The sequence below is a fragment of the Macrotis lagotis genome, chromosome 5 (genome assembly GCF_037893015.1).
Source record: "Macrotis lagotis isolate mMagLag1 chromosome 5, bilby.v1.9.chrom.fasta, whole genome shotgun sequence".
NCBI lineage: Eukaryota > Metazoa > Chordata > Mammalia > Peramelemorphia > Peramelidae > Macrotis > Macrotis lagotis.
This window is the reverse complement of record NC_133662.1, coordinates 78,044,840-78,061,769: the sequence shown is the minus strand read 5'-3', so window position 1 is coordinate 78,061,769 and position 16,930 is coordinate 78,044,840. Positions and strand designations below refer to the sequence as shown.

At 35.3% G+C, this 16,930-nt stretch overlaps 1 protein-coding gene across 7 annotated transcripts in view; it reads left to right on the top strand.

Moving 5' to 3' along the window:
* Positions 1-16,930, top strand: part of SNX14 (sorting nexin 14) — a 113,631-nt gene that overhangs the window by 27,831 nt on the left and 68,870 nt on the right. For all 7 annotated transcript variants that reach the window (XR_012468482.1, XR_012468481.1, XM_074187101.1 and 4 more), the window contains 8 exons: positions 1,528-1,612; positions 3,486-3,642; positions 4,220-4,295; positions 4,588-4,632; positions 4,742-4,822; positions 4,930-5,044; positions 7,520-7,675; positions 9,608-9,732. Coding sequence is in view for 5 of the 7 variants with exons in the window: in XM_074187101.1 (XP_074043202.1) it covers positions 1,528-1,612; positions 3,486-3,642; positions 4,220-4,295; positions 4,588-4,632; positions 4,742-4,822; positions 4,930-5,044; positions 7,520-7,675; positions 9,608-9,732 (840 nt within the window). In the remaining 2 variants the exon portion in view is untranslated. The remainder of the gene's footprint in view (positions 1-1,527; positions 1,613-3,485; positions 3,643-4,219; positions 4,296-4,587; positions 4,633-4,741; positions 4,823-4,929; positions 5,045-7,519; positions 7,676-9,607; positions 9,733-16,930) is intronic.

Genomic DNA, 16,930 nt, shown 5'->3' with positions numbered 1-16,930 from the left:
TGACATTTACTTGAAAATACAATTATAATGTTAGTGGAGTTTGGAATTGGTTTAAATATTCTGGAATTAGTTTGGAGCTATGCACCCACAATCATTAAACTAATGGCTTCCTTTTGACCCAGTGATGTAGCCACCAGGCAAATACTGAAAGAAATTAACAAATGATGGAAAAGAGCCTTATATACAGAAATATCAAAGCACTTTTTGTAGTGGCAAAGAACTGTCAACTAAGGGGATCCTCATCCATTGGGCAGTGATTGTATATTATTGGCTTTTTTTGTTTGTTTTTTGTTTTAGGCTTTTGCAAGGCAAATGGGGTTAAGTGGCTTGCCCAAGGCCACACAGCTAGGTAATTATTAAGTGTCTGAGACCAGATTTGAACCCAGGTACTCCTGACTCCAGGGCCGGTGCTTTATCCACTGCGCCACCTAGCCGCCCCTGTATATTATTGTTTACAGATATAATGGAATATTTTGGGTCATAAAAAAAATGAACACAAGAGAATTTCAGAGAATTTTGGTTAGACTTGTATTGAACTATTGTAGTATGAAGTGAACAAAAGAGAACTATTTATTCCCCAAAAATCATATTGCAAATAAACAGACTAATAAATACTGATCATTGTGACCACCACAATCCCAGAGTACCTATAATGAAATATACCATCTACATCTAGACAAGGGTGGTAGACTAAAGTTGTAAAATCAGATACATTTTTTTTGACATGGCCATTGTTTTTCTTTTCTATGCTTATTTGTTAGAAGAGTTCTATTTTTCTTTCTTTTCAGTGTATGAGGAGGGCTGAGGAAGAGAAGGATTAGGGGTAGGTTCCCTTTTTACCTCTCCAGAACGAGAATAAAGCTTAAGGAAGGCCTAAAGGAATCATAAACATATATACATAAACATTGAACACCAAGCTCTACATAATAGTCTTGAATTTTCACATATGATCTTCTTTTCCAAAGTATTTATGGAAATGTGCTTTTTATTTAGTGTTAAATTTTTTTTTCTTAAATAAAGGAGATGACTATTGCCTTCAAACTCCAGAGGGCTTAAGTAGAATCAGCGCATAAAAATGACAGCTGGACTGATTTTGGCTCATTATAAGAGGAAGCAATTAATCTTGCCAAAAACTAAACTTCTCAGACATTACCATCCTTCATTAGCATCTGCACTATTAGGGTAGATTTGTCAAGTATTTATTGGGTAATTTATTAAGTGTCTCATTTCAGATTGGTCCAGATGATTTCTAAGGTCTCTTCAAACTCTAATTTTTTAATTCTAGCACCAGATGTTTGTTTTGACAGAAATGTGAAAAATAGCAATTTGATAATAGTTCAAATGGTATATTATAGCCAGTGTGTTCCTTGAATATACTGAGATTCTAGAATCTTAATATATTTGCTGGAGTATTTTGTTTTTAATAGTTTAGTAAGCCTATGTTTATCTTAGCTATAGGTATCTTGCATTTAATATCTTAATGATAATTATGAAATATTTTACTTGGATTTAAAATTTCATCTTTAGGTGGATATCCCAGCAGTTATAACCAAGAAACTGTTAAAAGCAGCAATGAAACACATAGAAATAATATCTAAAGCAAGACAGAAAGGTAACTCAAATTGCCTAACACAGTTTTAACAATATTTTTGGAATTTACCTTTTTTCCTTAAAATGTCATTATTATTTGATTATTGATATGTTAGAACGATGTTTACAGTTCCTATAGGTATAACTTTTTAAAAAATGAACTTCCTTTTTCTTTTTTTTTAAACTTTGCATGGTTGTTAAAAAATATTTTTTTCCCACAGCTGCTATTGCTCACTGTATTTCCTGCCATCCTACTTCCCTCTATTTATTCTGTTCTCTCTCTCCTTTTACCCTATTCCTCCTCAGAAGTGTGTTGTATCTGACTACCCTCTCCCATGAGAATAAAGGCTCACTCATTCCCCCTCACCCTTCCTCCTTCTACTCCATTGCAAAAACCTTTTCTTGCCTCTTTTATGTGAAATAACTTACCCTGTGCTTCCTCTTCTTTCCCCTTCTCCCAGTACATTACTTTTTCACCCAATGGCTTCATCTTTATACTATATTATACCTTAACTTGTTCAGCCATTCCCCAGTTGATGGATGTTCCCCTCAATTTCCAATTCTTTGCCACTTCTAAAAAAAGATTCCATAAATATTTTTTTAACCTGTGGGACTTTCCCCATTTTTAAAATTTCTTTTGGATATAGGCCTGGTGTTGGTATTGCCAGATCAAAGGATATGATCAGTTTTATTGCTCTTTGGTTCTAGTTCCATATTGTCCTCCAGAATGGTTTTGGTTATTTCACAGCTCAGTCAACAATGAATTAATGTCCCATTCTTCCCACACTCCAAAATTAATTGTTTTCCCTTTTAAGTCATCTTAGCCAGTCTGATAGGGAGTACCTCATTATTGTTTTAATTTGTATTTCTCTAATCGATAATGATTTGAAGCCTTTTTCATATGATTACATATAACTTGTAATTCTTAATTTGAAAACTGCCTGTTCATATCCTTCACTGTTTATCAATTAAGAAGTGACTTATAATCTTATAAATTTGATTCAGTTCTTTAGAAATGATACTTTTAGGAACAGTGGATAGAGCACTGACCCTGGAGTCAGGAGGACCTGAGTTCAAATGTGACTTTAGACAATAATTACCTAGCTGTGTGACCTTGGGCAAGTCACTTAAACCCCATTGCCTTAAATAAAAAAAAAGAAATGAGACCTTTATTAGAATCCATAATCATGAAAATTGTTTCCTAGCTTTGTTTTCCTTCTAATCTTAGCTGCATTGGTTTATTTGTGTAAAACTTCTTCAATTTAAATTTACAATTTAAAACTTTCAAAATCATCCATGTTGCAGTTTCTTTTGTACATGTAGGTCTTGCTGGATCAAAGGGTATGCAGTTTTCATTGCCCTTTAGACATTGCTCTTCAGAGTAGTTGGATCAGTTTTCAAAAGAAGAAATTAAAGTTATTTATAGTCATGAAAAATGCCTGATCATAACTGATTATATGTCTTCCCATGCTTTTCTGAACATTTTCTAATCATCTCCTATAGCACAGCAAAAGTTAATTGTATTCAGGTTTCACTGTTTGACCATTCCTCTTTGATAGGTATCTATTTTGTTTTCTTGTTGGTTGTGTTAGTATTTGATTCTTAAATAGTGCACAGGATAACTGTTTAGCAAACTTTTTGTTTTAACTTACATGTAATGTCAACAAATCATTATCTGACTACATTTCTGCTCTTAGTAATTCTTAAGTTACTTGTAAGTTGTAAATATTTTTTGACTTTTATTGATGCATCTTTCTTGATCTTTAATATATTAAAAATACCAGTTATTGTGGATTTGTAGTTTGGGGTTTTTGTATATTTATTTGTATATTTATTGGTCAGAGGAATTGGCTAAGGTTGCTTAACTTAACATTGATTTTTATCTCTCTTTATAGTAAAAAATGCAGAGTTTTTACAACAAGCTGCTTTAGAAGAATATGGGCCAGAACTGCATGTAGCTTTGAGAAGTCGAAGAGATGAGTTACAATATTTGAGGAAACTTACTGAGTTACTTTTTCCTTATATTTTACCCCCTAAAGCAACAGACTGCAGGTATAAATATTATTGGAAGTTTTTGTAACATTATTTGTGTGCTCTGCTACAATATATTTTTATTCCTAATTATTGTGTCATAAACTATAATTAGAGATTGGCCTAAAATTTGAACAGCTTTTAGTTTCAAAAACTAAAGATATCATGTATTAAGATGCCCATTTAGGTGTTTGATTGAGGGAATGAATTTTTTAACCTTACTTTCTGGTGACCCTTAAAAAATAAAAAAAAGCTGTTAATTGATATGAATTTCAGTGCTGGAAAGATAATAATCCTTCATTATTTCTTGTTATTTATTCTTATTAGAAAATTCAGGTCAAATAGGCAGAAACACTTAAAACAACTCTGTGGGTATTTTGTTGCTAGAACTGTGAAGCACATCCCAGAGAGATCACTATCTTAAGACTACATGGGAGATTCTGCAATTTGTCTTTGTGATAAAATTTCTTAGGTAGAAAATACTTTTTAATACTTCACACACTTTGGAAATAATTTTCTATTAAATTTTTACTTCTAGTAAATTGTGGTCCCAAATTGTGTCACAATTATATAACTATTCTTTTTCCTTTTTTTCTAGATCCCTGACTTTACTTATAAGAGAAATCCTATCTGGTTCTGTTTTTCTTCCTTCTTTGGATTTCCTAGCTGATCCAGTAAGATTGAAACACTAATATTTTATAAAAAGTTTTATTCCCCAAATAACATTTTTTGGTACGTCTTCTGCAAAGAATGAGAGACTTGCATTGTAATCTCTTTAAGAAATTATCCCCTCTGGCACATCACTGCAGATGTTTTGCCACTTTCATTTGTTTCTCCATTGGATTATCAGAGATGCTTTCATTAGTTGAGAAAAGTCTTCCAGAATATTGGGCAGAATATACTGAAGGAATTATTTTCAGGTTATTTCTTTTGTCATGGCAACCTATATTTATTATTTCCCATTAGGATACTGTGAATCATTTACTTATCATCTTCATAGATGACAGTCCAGTGAGTATTGATCACTCTGAAAGCCTTTTAAATTGTGGTGCATTTTGTTTCATATCATCCAGATGAAATCAAGATTATATTGAATTGGTTCATTCTCTTTTTTTAATAGTCTGAAAAAGCAACAGAACCACCTTCCTCTTTGGTTCCTTTCTTGCAGAAATTTGCAGAGCCTAGAAATAAAAAACCTTCTGTAAGTGGAGAAAGTATTTTTATTTGCAAGATATCATTCTATTGTTATTAATTTAAAGAAAAATTTCTTTATATTTGTCCATTATTTGACTCTCACCTTGTTTTAAGGTACTGAAGTTAGAATTGAAGGAAATTAGAGAACAGCAAGATCTTTTGTTTCGCTTCATGAATTTTCTGAAACAAGAAGGAGCAGTGCACGTGTTACAATTTTGTCTGACCGTGGGTGAGACTTACCTTTGTGCTTATTGAACATGCTTTTTAAGTAAAAAAAAAAATGGTTTTGATTGTGCAGATCAGATCTTGTTATGGAGGTGCCCAGATTCTTCTGTTTCACCAAAATGTTGTTTTAATGTCTATTGCCACATCACCTGCTATTTTTTCAGAAGTGTACACTGCTGTTCCCCAAATTAAGATTTTACTTTTTAACTGGCTATGACCAAATATTAGGGGAAAATGCATTAGACATATTTGTAATATATATCTAAGATTCCAAAATAATAGTGTTTTGGTAATTTCATCATGTCAGAGTTCTCTTTTACAGAATAATTTGGTTCTTGAGTGCTTTCTTTCAGTTAATCCAGTCAGTTTAAACTTTGCTTTCATTCCCTCAAGGGCAACAACAATGTTCTGCCTTATTTGTTAATAGGAAAATATTAATGGGAAGAATATAGCAGAGTGATAATTATAATCTTAAGTGAGATTTTTTTTTCTTTTTGTTTTTTTTTCAAGGCAGTGGAGGTTAAGTGACTTGCCCAAAGTCACACAACTAGATAATTATTAAGTGTCTGAGGTCTGATTTGAACTCAGATCCTCCTGACTCCAGGCCACTGTTCTACCCACTGGGCCACTTAGCTGCCCCTTTTAGTGAGATTTTAAAGAATATGGTCCTTATGGTGTAAAATGTGAACTGATATAGGAAAGAGAAATGACCTTTGGTTTCTTCTACTGGAGCCAGGCTCGCCTCCTAGCTGTTTAACTCTGTGTGTTCTTCAGAAAGACACTTAGCCTTTCTGTCCTCATTTCTTCACTTGTAAAATTTAGAGGTTGGACGATTTCAAGCTCCAAAAAGCTTCACAATTCTGGTTAGACTACTACTGCTACTAATTGGCTAATGATTACAGTGAAAAGATAAAGCAACTTTAGGTAACATTGGGAGAATTTACTTTAAAGACATTTTTTCTTTCTATATATTTATGGATAAGAATTAGGGAAAAGAATTTTTGAATTAGAGAGGAGAGGAAAGGAGAGGAGAGACTGAAAAACTGTGGTTGATATACTGAGGTTTTGAGCGGTAGCATGATGGTATGTATCCTCTACACAAAGAGCAAAGTTTGGAAAGGTAGAGGTTTGTTTATATCTTGATCCAGTTGGTGACCACCTTAATAGTGCTTTGCTTATTTTATTACACCAAAATCCTTTTTTAAAAAATTGGTCATCGACTGAATAATGACAACTTTATTACAAAGTTTAATTGTGATATAATTTTTGTAAGCAGAATTTTACCTATAGCTCATTTTCACATTATATTAAATTGTAATATTCAGTTACTTAGCAAATCAAAATAGTACATACTTATTCCATCTAGAAATATCTTGAGCTTGGGTATTCTGAGGTATTGTTTTCCATTGGGTGTCTGCACTACATTTGGCATTAATATGCTAAGTCCCTGGGAGCAAGTGCCATCTGATTTTGTCAGGAGGAGCAAACTGCCAAAATTGAAAATGTAGTAGTCAGAGCTTCCCTGACTATAAATAATGGTATTTACTCTGTGAATGTCTAATGAATGCCTCATTTTCTGCCTAAAAGAAATGGGAATTCCTTGTTTTAATTAAAAATAAAGAAACAAACAAAAATGCCAACTATTATTTAATTAGAGTTTTTGTTATTGTTCTTTAACCATTCATTATCCTTTTTTCCCCATCCTTGCATAACTCTACTTGTTCTCACTAAACTCAAAAGTTTTAAAATTTAATTTAGTTTTGAGAAACTTTGAGTCAGTTTTGAGAGGATCCTAGTTCCTTTTTAGTAGTGTAATGGTTTTTTTCTACTTTCTTTGAAAATAAGAAATGGGGCTTTTTTAAAATTGTCTTATTATTTGAACAAATTAAGTGAATTTCTTTCCTTTTTTTTTCTCTCTGTTCATTTGTTTTAGTCATATCCAGCAATTTGTGACCTCATACGGAATTTTCTTGGCAAAGTTCTTTAAATGGTTTGCTATTTCTTTCTTCAGCTCATTTTACAGATGAAGAAACTGAGTCAAACAGGGTTAAGTGACTTGTAGAGGGTCACATAGCTAATAAGTGTCTGAGGCTGAATTTAAATTCAGGAAAATGAGTTTTCCTGACTCCAGCCTGGCACTCTACTCATTGTACTGCCTAACTGTCCTCTTGTCTGTATTTTGAACGAACTATACTTTATATTCATGAAGGAAAATATTAGATTGATAGTTTTTCATCATACCATTTAAATTGTGCAAAATCATATAATTCTATTTCATAAGTATATGGACATTTATTATTTAGCATATAAGACATTTTGATGGTCAACTGATTTTTGTGTCTTCAGTTCAGGTGTTTTGTCATATAGATGAAGTCAAAATCAGAACTCTATTCATAGTTAAGACTTTTAACTAAATGGCTTTTTAAAAATGTTGTTAAATAAGATAATTCTTTTTTTCCTGCCTTTTCCTAATTACCAGAGGAATTCAATGACAGAATTTTGAGACCAGAGCTATCAAATGATGAAATGATGTCTCTTCATGAGGAGGTGAAGAAAATATATAAAACCTATTGTTTGGATGGAAGCATTGACAAAATTAGATTTGATCCTTTTATTGTGGAAGAGATTCAAAGAAGTAAGTATTGGGTGATGACAATGTTATATAAAGTTTTATAGTTTTCAGGTTTTTAAACATCCTTTGGGTGCATATTGTATCTACAATATTTGATCTGTTAAGAAATTGAGTAAGAAATTATATAAAATCAGCCTCATTAGTTTCTCCCTAGAGCTGAGATTAGATCCCAGCTCTTCTCCTGTCCATTACTCTTTCCAGGTAACTAAATATATATTTAAATTTTTGTAAAAGCTCTTACTTGAGCCACTTAGCTACATTCCTATATCTCTTCTCTCTTTTAAGGCCAAACTTCAAAAGTTACTCTGCAATCAATTCTTATGCATTCTTTCCTCTCACTCTTTTCTGCAGACACATTGTAATGTAATTTGACTTTTACCTTCATCATTTAACTGAAACTACAATCTACAGTTTTCATAGTCTCTTAAATGCCAATTCTAATGTACTTTTTTTCCTCAGTCATGATTTTCCTTGACCTTTTTTTCAGTATTCAGCAATAGTTAATCATAGTCTCTTTTTTGGTTGCCTTCTCCTCCCTAGGCATTTTTGACATTGTTCCCTCCTGATTCACTTTCTGTCTTCTGGCCTATCGTTTCTTTTGTACCATTCTCACTAACCATTGATTTCTCCAGAGTCTGTTCTGGGGGTCTCCATTCTTTCTTTTTTTTTTTTTTTTTGGGTTCTATTGATTTGGCAATTTCACCAGATCTCTTTTGTTAGCAGCATCTCTATGCAGATGATTCCTCGATATAGCAATTCAGCCTTAGCCCCTCCTCTGAGCTGTTGTTGCATTTGCTTTTTGGATATTTCAGATTGGATGTCTCATAAGTATCTCAAACTCAACATATCAGAAACAGAACTCATTATCTTTCTTTTCCAAACTTCCACCTTCCTAAAACTTTGCTATTACAGTGGAGGATACCATCATTCTGCTTGTCACCCAGGCTCAGAACTTCGGGGTTATCCTCAATTCTTCAGTCCGTCCCTCCCCAGTGTCCAGCCTTCTTGGTAAGACCCTCATTACCTCTCTCCTGGACCATTGAAATAGCCTTCTATCTGGGTTCCCTGCCTCAAGCCTTTCTCAAGCTTTTTTCTCACTCCAGTCTATCCTCCACTCCACTGCCAAAGGTGATTTTTCTAAAACCACCACCCAGCTCAGTGTAGTCCACTGGCTCCTTGTTATCTCTGGGATCAAGTACAAAGTCCTCTTGTTTGACATAGCTCTTCACAATTTGTCCCCCTTTAACTTTACAGTCTTTTTATATCATTTTTCCTTCTATATTGTTTTTGTTTTTGCTAGGTAATAGTGTTTTTTGCTAGGCAGTAGGGCTAGCCAAAACTGACTTCCCCAAGGTCACACAACTAGGTAATTATTAAATGTCTGAGGTCAAATGTCAGGTCCTCCTGACTTCAGGACTGATGCTCTATCAACTGCACCAACCCAGCTGCTCCTCTGCTGCGCCACTTTCCATGTATTCTTTCAGTCAGTGACACTGGCCTCCTTGTTATTCCTTAAACACAATATTCCATCTCTGTCTTTTGCCTTTGGGTTAGCATGTTCACTATGCCTGGAATTTTCTGCCCTCTCATATCCTCTTATTAATTTGTCTGACTTACTTTATGAATCATTTTCTGCCAGAGACCTGTCCTTTTATCCTAAGTGCAAGTGCCTTCCTCTTTCAGCTTACCTTTGTCTACTCTCATATGTGTACCTAGTTAACTTACATGTTGTCTCCTTCATTTGAATACACATTTCTTTAAGGCAGGGAGGTTTTTTTTTTTTTTGCCTGTTTTGGTATCCTCTTCACTTACAACATCAGTATACCTGGTACATAGTATGTATTTCACAAATTTCTTATTGACTGACTGGACATGGACTTAAGAAATAGTAAACTTTGTACTGTTCTACATTTAATTTTCCATTTTTTTCCTTAGTTGCTGATGGCATCTATATAGATGTTGTGAAACTTCAAACTATGAGATGCCTTTTCGAAGCATATGAACATGTTCTTTCTCTTCTAGAGAATGTATTTACTCCTATGTTCTGTCACAGTGATGAGGTAAGTTTGGAGTAAACTTGGTAAAGAAGGTTTTTTATTAAAACTCTTATTGGGGGGCAGCTAGGTATCACAGTGGATAAAGCACCGGCTCTGGAGTCAGGAGTACCTGGGTTCAAATCCGGTCTCAGACACTTGATAATTACCTAGCTGTGTGGCCTTGGGCAAGCCACTTAACCCCATTTGCCTTGCAAAAAAAAAAAACCTTAAAAAAAAACTTATTGGGGCAGCTAGTGGCACGGGTCCTGGAATCAGGAGTACTTAAGTTCAAATCCAGTCTCAGAAACTTAATAATTACCTCACTGTGTGGCCTTGGGCAAGCCACTTAACCCCATTGCCTTGCAAAAAAAACCTGAAAAGAAAAAACTCTTATTAGCCCTGGCATTCATTTATTCAAATACTGTCTATATGCATCTGCAGGCTAGGTTGGTAAAGAAAAGTAGAACAGATTTTTTTTTTGTCAGAGAAAGTAGAAGAAAGTTATTTTTTTTTAAATTTAAGATTAGACTATTAATAGTATTTCATATTGTCTATAAAATGGTACAAAAGAAATGCAAATACTTTTTTCCACAAATGAGATTGTTAGCAGATATTAGTAGTTTAATGGCAAGTAGTGTTATAAATTCTAAGGCCAGATTTGTTCAATTATTGATAGATATGATGGACTGAAACATTAATTTCAGTTATTTTCCTGTGATTTTTCTACATGATTGAGTAACATTTAAAGCCTGGATATAACTTCTTATCCTAAATTCCATTTAGGAATTATAGAATTTTGAAGCACAAAGGACACTACTCTGAAAATTAGATTAGGTTAGATCTTTATTTTTCTCCAAGTAGTTTTCTTACTCAGATATGACTGTATACTTGGTTGGACTTTTGCTTTTATTTTTATGGGAATATTCTCTACTGGCGTCATCTCCACAATCTTTTCCCTTTCAACTTTATATTTAGCTTAAATACTCTAAAAGTCCTCTATATCATTAAAAATCTATTTTATATTTGGTTATAACATCATCTTTTGCCTTCTGTAATATTGTATTCCAAGTTATCTTCTTCTTTATGTGGGTGTCTGCTAAATCTTGGCTGATCCTGACTGTGGGTTCCTTGGCACTACTTTCTGACTGCTAGGGGTTTTTTTGGTTTTTTTTTTTTGACCTGAAAACTGGATTATGGCTATGATTTACCTGGGAATTTTCTTTTAGGGGGTGACTGGATTCTTTCTTTTTCTGCTTTTGCCCTGTGGTTCTAAGAGATCTGGGCAAAATTCTTTTAAAATTTCTTGAAATAGAATGTATATCTCAATTTTTGTTTTTTGATCATGGCTTTCAGAAAGTCCAGTGATTCTTTAATTTTTTTCTTGCAGTCTGTTTTTCTTATTAGTTGTTAATGCTTTTAAAATGTCTGAGATTTTAAAAAATTCCCCCCCCCCCAAATTTCTTGACTTTGTTTTAATATTTCTTGTCTCATGGAGTCATTGACCTTTATTTGGAAAATTCTAATTTTCAGAGTTTGTGCCATCCTGTTTATTCTTTTTCCACTTTTTCATCTCTCACTTATTTTCCAGTTTTTTCCTCCAGTACTCTTGTTCCATTTATAAAAAACATTGTTAAGCTCTCTATTGCTTGCTTCATCTCTTCTAGGAATTGCCATTTAGTTTATGCTCAAACTGTTTTTCCTCTGAGATTTTGCTTATAGATGATTTTTATATTAGTGATAAAGTATATCTGTGGATCAGGAGTTTCTGATATTTTATCTTGGTCAGTAATAGTTATGTGTCTGTGTCTGTGTGTGTATATGTGTGTCTGTGTCTGTGTGTGTGTGTATTTTTATGTGAAAATGCTATTGAAATTTTATTTTTTTTAATAATATTTGGAAAGTATATGAAACAGTGGAAAGAACACTAAGATTTGAGTCCTCAGTCCTAAGTGAAAATTTGATTGCCACTTACTGTTAATATAAACTTGGAGAAGTCACCAGATTTCTCTGGGTCTCAGGTTCCTCTTTTGCAAAAATAAATGAATGAATGAAATAACATTTAAGTGCCTACTGTTATTTACATTTAGTTTGTCCCAAGATAGATGACTTGAAGAGGCAGATTAGTAATGCATTGAAGGTTCAGTCTGAAGCCAGGAAAACCTGAGTTCAAATCTGGTCAGACACTTATTAGCTGTGTGACCCGTATTAGCCCTATTAGCCTCAGTTTCCTCATCTTTAAAATGAACTAGTGAAGGAAACCAAGTATGACTTGAAGTAGGAGCTTCTGAAACCCCTCAAGTCAATATCCTTGATGGACTGCTTTTATCTTATTGTGGGCTACATTTACCTTGGAGTCATTGACTATATTTTTATTGAAGCAATAATTGTTTCTTTGAGCATTCAGGCTCCAAATCATCCATAGTATCAGATGTGGAAATCTCTAGGGTAGCTGACCTTCTGTTTTCATCTCCAGATTTTCTTGGATTCATCTGCTATCTCTTTCCAGGTACTTTGAGGACCTATCTACTTTTCACTATTTTATAGAATGTACTTCATATAATTTGCTATCTTCCTCTTCTGTCATGCTTTGCAAATAATTTCATGTTACAAATTGGTGTTGACTTTGATTCCCATAATCAAAAATTCATCAATCTTTGACCAATTACATCTTAAGATAGTTTGATCCTTTGAAAAATAAAATATATTACAAAGCCTTTAACTTTTTATAGCTCCTAGAACCTGTTGACGGTTGTTTTCTTCTGGTATAATTCTTTTTTTTTTCATTTAAAAAAAAAATATTTTCACATTACTTCAGTAGACTTGTTATAAAAGTAAGCATAATCCCCCCTCCCCTCACAAAGATGAAGAAACATCAAGAAAAATAAAGTGAGAGGGAAAAACATAGTACTTCAGTCTGGGTACAGTTATCAGCTCTGTCTCTGGAATGGATGGCATTCTTTATTGTAAGTCCATCAGAGAAGTTGCTTCAATATATATTTTCACACAGTTGCTATTGCTGTTTTTCCCCACCACCCTATTCCTCTCCACTCCCTTATTCTATTCTCTCTTCTTTGATCTTGTCCCTTCTCAAAAGTGTGTTGAATATGACTACCCTCTCCCATGATATTCCCTCTCTTCTACCAACTACACTCTCCCTCGCCTTCTCCTTGTCCCCTTTCTCTCATCCCTTTCCTCTTCTCTTTTCCTCTAGGGTAAAATAGATTTCTATACACTATTTTTTTATGGTTTTTTTGCAAGGCAAATGGGGTTAAGTGGCTTCCCCAAGGCCACATAGCTAGGTAATTATTAAATGTCTGAGACTGGATTTGAACCCAGGTACTCCTGACTCCAGGGCCAGTGCTTTATCCACACGTCACCTAGCCACCCCTCTATACACTATTGAAGTGTATATTATTTCCTCTCTGAGCTACTTCAAATGAGAATGAAGACTCCCTCATTCCCCCTCACCTTCCCCCCACTTCCACTCCACTGCAATAGCTTTTTCTTGCCTCGTTTACATGAAATATTTTAGCCCATACTACCTTTTCTCCCAGTAAATTTCTCTCATCCATTGACTCCATCTTAATAATATATCATACCTTCATGTTCAGCTCCCTCCTGTGCCTTGTCTGTCTCTCTCTCTCTCTCTCTCTCTCTCTCTCTCTATATATATATATATATATATATATATATATATATATATATATCTCCTTCTAACTGCTCTAATAAATCAGGTTATTATATGAGTTATCAATATCAGCTTCCCATGCAGGAAAACGACATCATTAAATCCCTCATAATTTGCCCTTCCCATCCACCCTCTCTATGTTTTACCTAAGTTTTGTACATGAAGATTAAACTTTCTGTTCAGTTTTGATTATTTCAACAGGAAAGTTTGAAAGTTCCCTGTGCCATTGAATGTCCATCTTTTCCTTGAAAGAGTTTGCTCAATTTTGTTGGATAGTTGATTCTTGGTTGTAATCCAAGCTCTTTTGCCTTCCAAACCCTATGGACCCTTAATGTAGACACTGCTAAATCCTATATTGTCCTGACTCTAGTGTCACAATATTTGAGTTGAATTGAGTTTTTTTTCCTGTCTGCTTGTAATATTTTTTCCTTGACTTGGGAGATCTGGAATTTGGCAGTTTTCATTGGGGGATCTCTTTGAGGAGGTGATCAGTGAATTCCCTCAATTTTTATTTTACCCTCTGCTTCTAGGATGTCAGGGCAATTTTCCTGGATTATTTCTTGGAAAATGAAGTCTAGGCTCTTCCTGGTCATGTCTTTCAGGTGTCCAATAATTTTTAAATGTTCTTTCCTGGATCTGTTTTCCAGGTCAGTTGGTTTTCCAATGAAATATTTCAATTTTCTTTTAGTTTTTTTTTTTTATTGGTTTTGTTTTATTGTTTCTTGATTTCTCACAAAGTCAGTAGCTTCCCTTAACTCTGTTCTCTGTTTGTAGAAGGGAGAGCATTTTTCTTCAGAGAACTTTTTAAATCTCCTTTTTCCAACTGACCAAATATATTTTTTTCAGTCTTTAATATTTATTCTCATTTTGTACAAATAATGTTTTTTTTACATTAATAAAATATTCTTGTTTAAGATTAAACGAAATACCCCCTCCCCCCATAAATATAGACTTGCTTGAGTGATAAAGTAAAGGGGAGAGGAAAAAAAATTAAAATTAAAAAAAACAATAGTAATAATTGTAGGTATGGCCAGGTGGCTCAATGGACGGAGCAACAGCCCTGGAGCCACGAGCACCTGAGCCCGCATCCAGCCCCGTAGACCCAACATTCACCCAGCCGTGTCACACGCAAGCCACCTGAACCCCACTGCCCTGCAAAAAACCAAAAAAACAAAGAAAAGAAAAGAAAAAAAGACATAAAATAAAATAGTAATAATAGTAGGGGTGACTGGGTGGCGGACAGAGCATTGGCCCTTGAGCCAGGAGCACCTGGGTCCAAATCCGGCCTCAGACAACGAACGATCATCCTGCTAGACGTCTCCAGGCAGGCCACCCAGCCCCATTTGCCCTGCACCCCCCCCCCCCAAATAATAATAATAAAAAATGTGCTTCAGTCTTTGTTCCAACACCAACAACTCTGTCGTGGGTGGATCACATTCTTTATGATAAGTCCATTGCAAAAATTCCATATTTTTCTACCGTTGCCATTGCTGATCGCAACTCCCTCCTTTCATATTTCTCCACTACCATGTACTATATTTTCTCTCTCCTTTCACTGACTCTGCTGTAGGGTAGCTGAGTGGTGCAGCAGACAGATCCCTGGTCTTGGGGCCAAGAGGCCCTGAGCCCCCAGCATCCACCTGGCCCTATGGTCCCAGACAGGCCATCCAATCTCAGCCCCTTGCAAGAAGTAAAAGAGAAAATGTGTTATATCTGACCATTCTCCCCCCATGGTCCATCCTCTCCTCCATTATTCACATCTCCCCCCTTCCCCCTGGCCCCCCTCTTACTCCAGATGCCTATACCCCATTGAGTATATATGCTGTTTCCTCTCCTAGCCACATCTGATGAGAGCAAAGATTCCCTCATTCCCCCTTGCCTCCCCCCTTCCATATTATTGCAATAGCTCATTGTAATAAAGAAAAATCTTATATGAAATATCTTGGCCTATTCCCCCTCTCCTTTTTCTTTCTCCCATTACATTTCCCTTTTTTTCTATTGACTCCATTTTTACACCATATTTTATCTTCGAATTCAGCTTTCTCCTGTGCTTCAACTATAAAAGCTCCCTCTACCTGCTCTATTAACTGAGAAGGTTCATATAAGTATTATCAGTGTCCTTTTTCTGTGCAGGAATACATGAAGTTCATCATCAAGTCCCTCATATTTTCCCCTTCTCCTCCACTCTCTATGCTTCACCTGAGTCCTGTATTTGAAGATCAAACCTTCTGTTCAGCTCTGGCCATTCCAACAGGAACATTTGAAATTCCCCTGGTTCATTGAAAGTCCATCTTTTTCCCTGGAAGAGTACATTCAGCCTTCCTGGTATTTGATTCTTGGCTGCATTCTAAGCTCTTTTGCCTTCCGATATATTATATTCCAAACCCTATGAGCTTCCAATGTAGTTCCTGCTAAATCCTGTGTGATCCTGACTGCAGCTCCACAATATTTGAACTGTGTCCTTCTGGCTGCTTGTAATATTTTCTCTTTGACTCGGGAGTTCTAGAACTTGTCTCTAATATTCCTGGGGGTTGGTTTTTTGGGATCTCTTTCTCAGTGGGATTGGTGGATTCTCTCCATTTCTATTTTGCCCTCTGCTTCTAGGATATCAGGGCAATTTTCCTGTGGTAATTCTTTGAAAATGATGTCAAGGCTTTTTTCCTGATCATGACTTTCAGGTATTCCAGTAATTTTTAAATTATCTTTCCTAAGTCTGTTTTCCATATCAGTTGTTTTTTCAATGAGATATTTCACATTTTCTTCTAATTTTTCATTGTTTTGGTTTTGAAGTATTGAATCCTGATTTCTGGCAAATTCATCCATCTCCCTGAATTCTATTCTTTGTCTGAAGGATTTGTTCTCCTCAGAGAGTTTTGTTATCTCTTTTTCCATCTGGCCAATTTTGCTTTTTAAAGCATTCTTCTCCTCAATAACTTTTTGAACTGTTTTATCCATTTCACCTAATCTGGTTTTTAGCATGTTATTTTTTCCAGCATTTTTTTGGATTTCCTTGACTAAGCTGCTGACTACATTTTCATGTTTTTTCCTGCATCTCTCTCCTTTTCTCAGTTTTTCTTCTAACTCCCTCATTTGATTTTCAAAGTCTTTTTTGAGCTCTGTCATAGCCTGAGCCCAATTTCTGTTTTTTCTTGGAGTCTTTAGATGCAGGAGCTTGTGCTTCCTCATCTTCAGACTGAGTATTTTGATCCTTCCTGGGCTCATTTGCAAAATATTTCTCAATGGTATTCCTCTTATTTCTCTCCTTGCTCATTTTCCCAGCCTGGGCCTGGTTTGGGGGTGCTTCCTGAGCTTTTGAGACACTCCCACAAGGGTCTTAGTGTGTGAGGCTCTGTCCTCCCTCCTGGTCTGTGAATGACCATAAGCGCCCCCCTCTGCCACAGGGCTGAGGTGGGGGGGCTGCTGTTCTATGGGGGGGCCTAGACTGCGATCAGGATCTGAATGTGGTCAGAGCCCCAGAGTCCTGTTCCAGGGGCAGAGGACAGAGCTAGGCAATCTCTCTTCACTCCCCTCCCT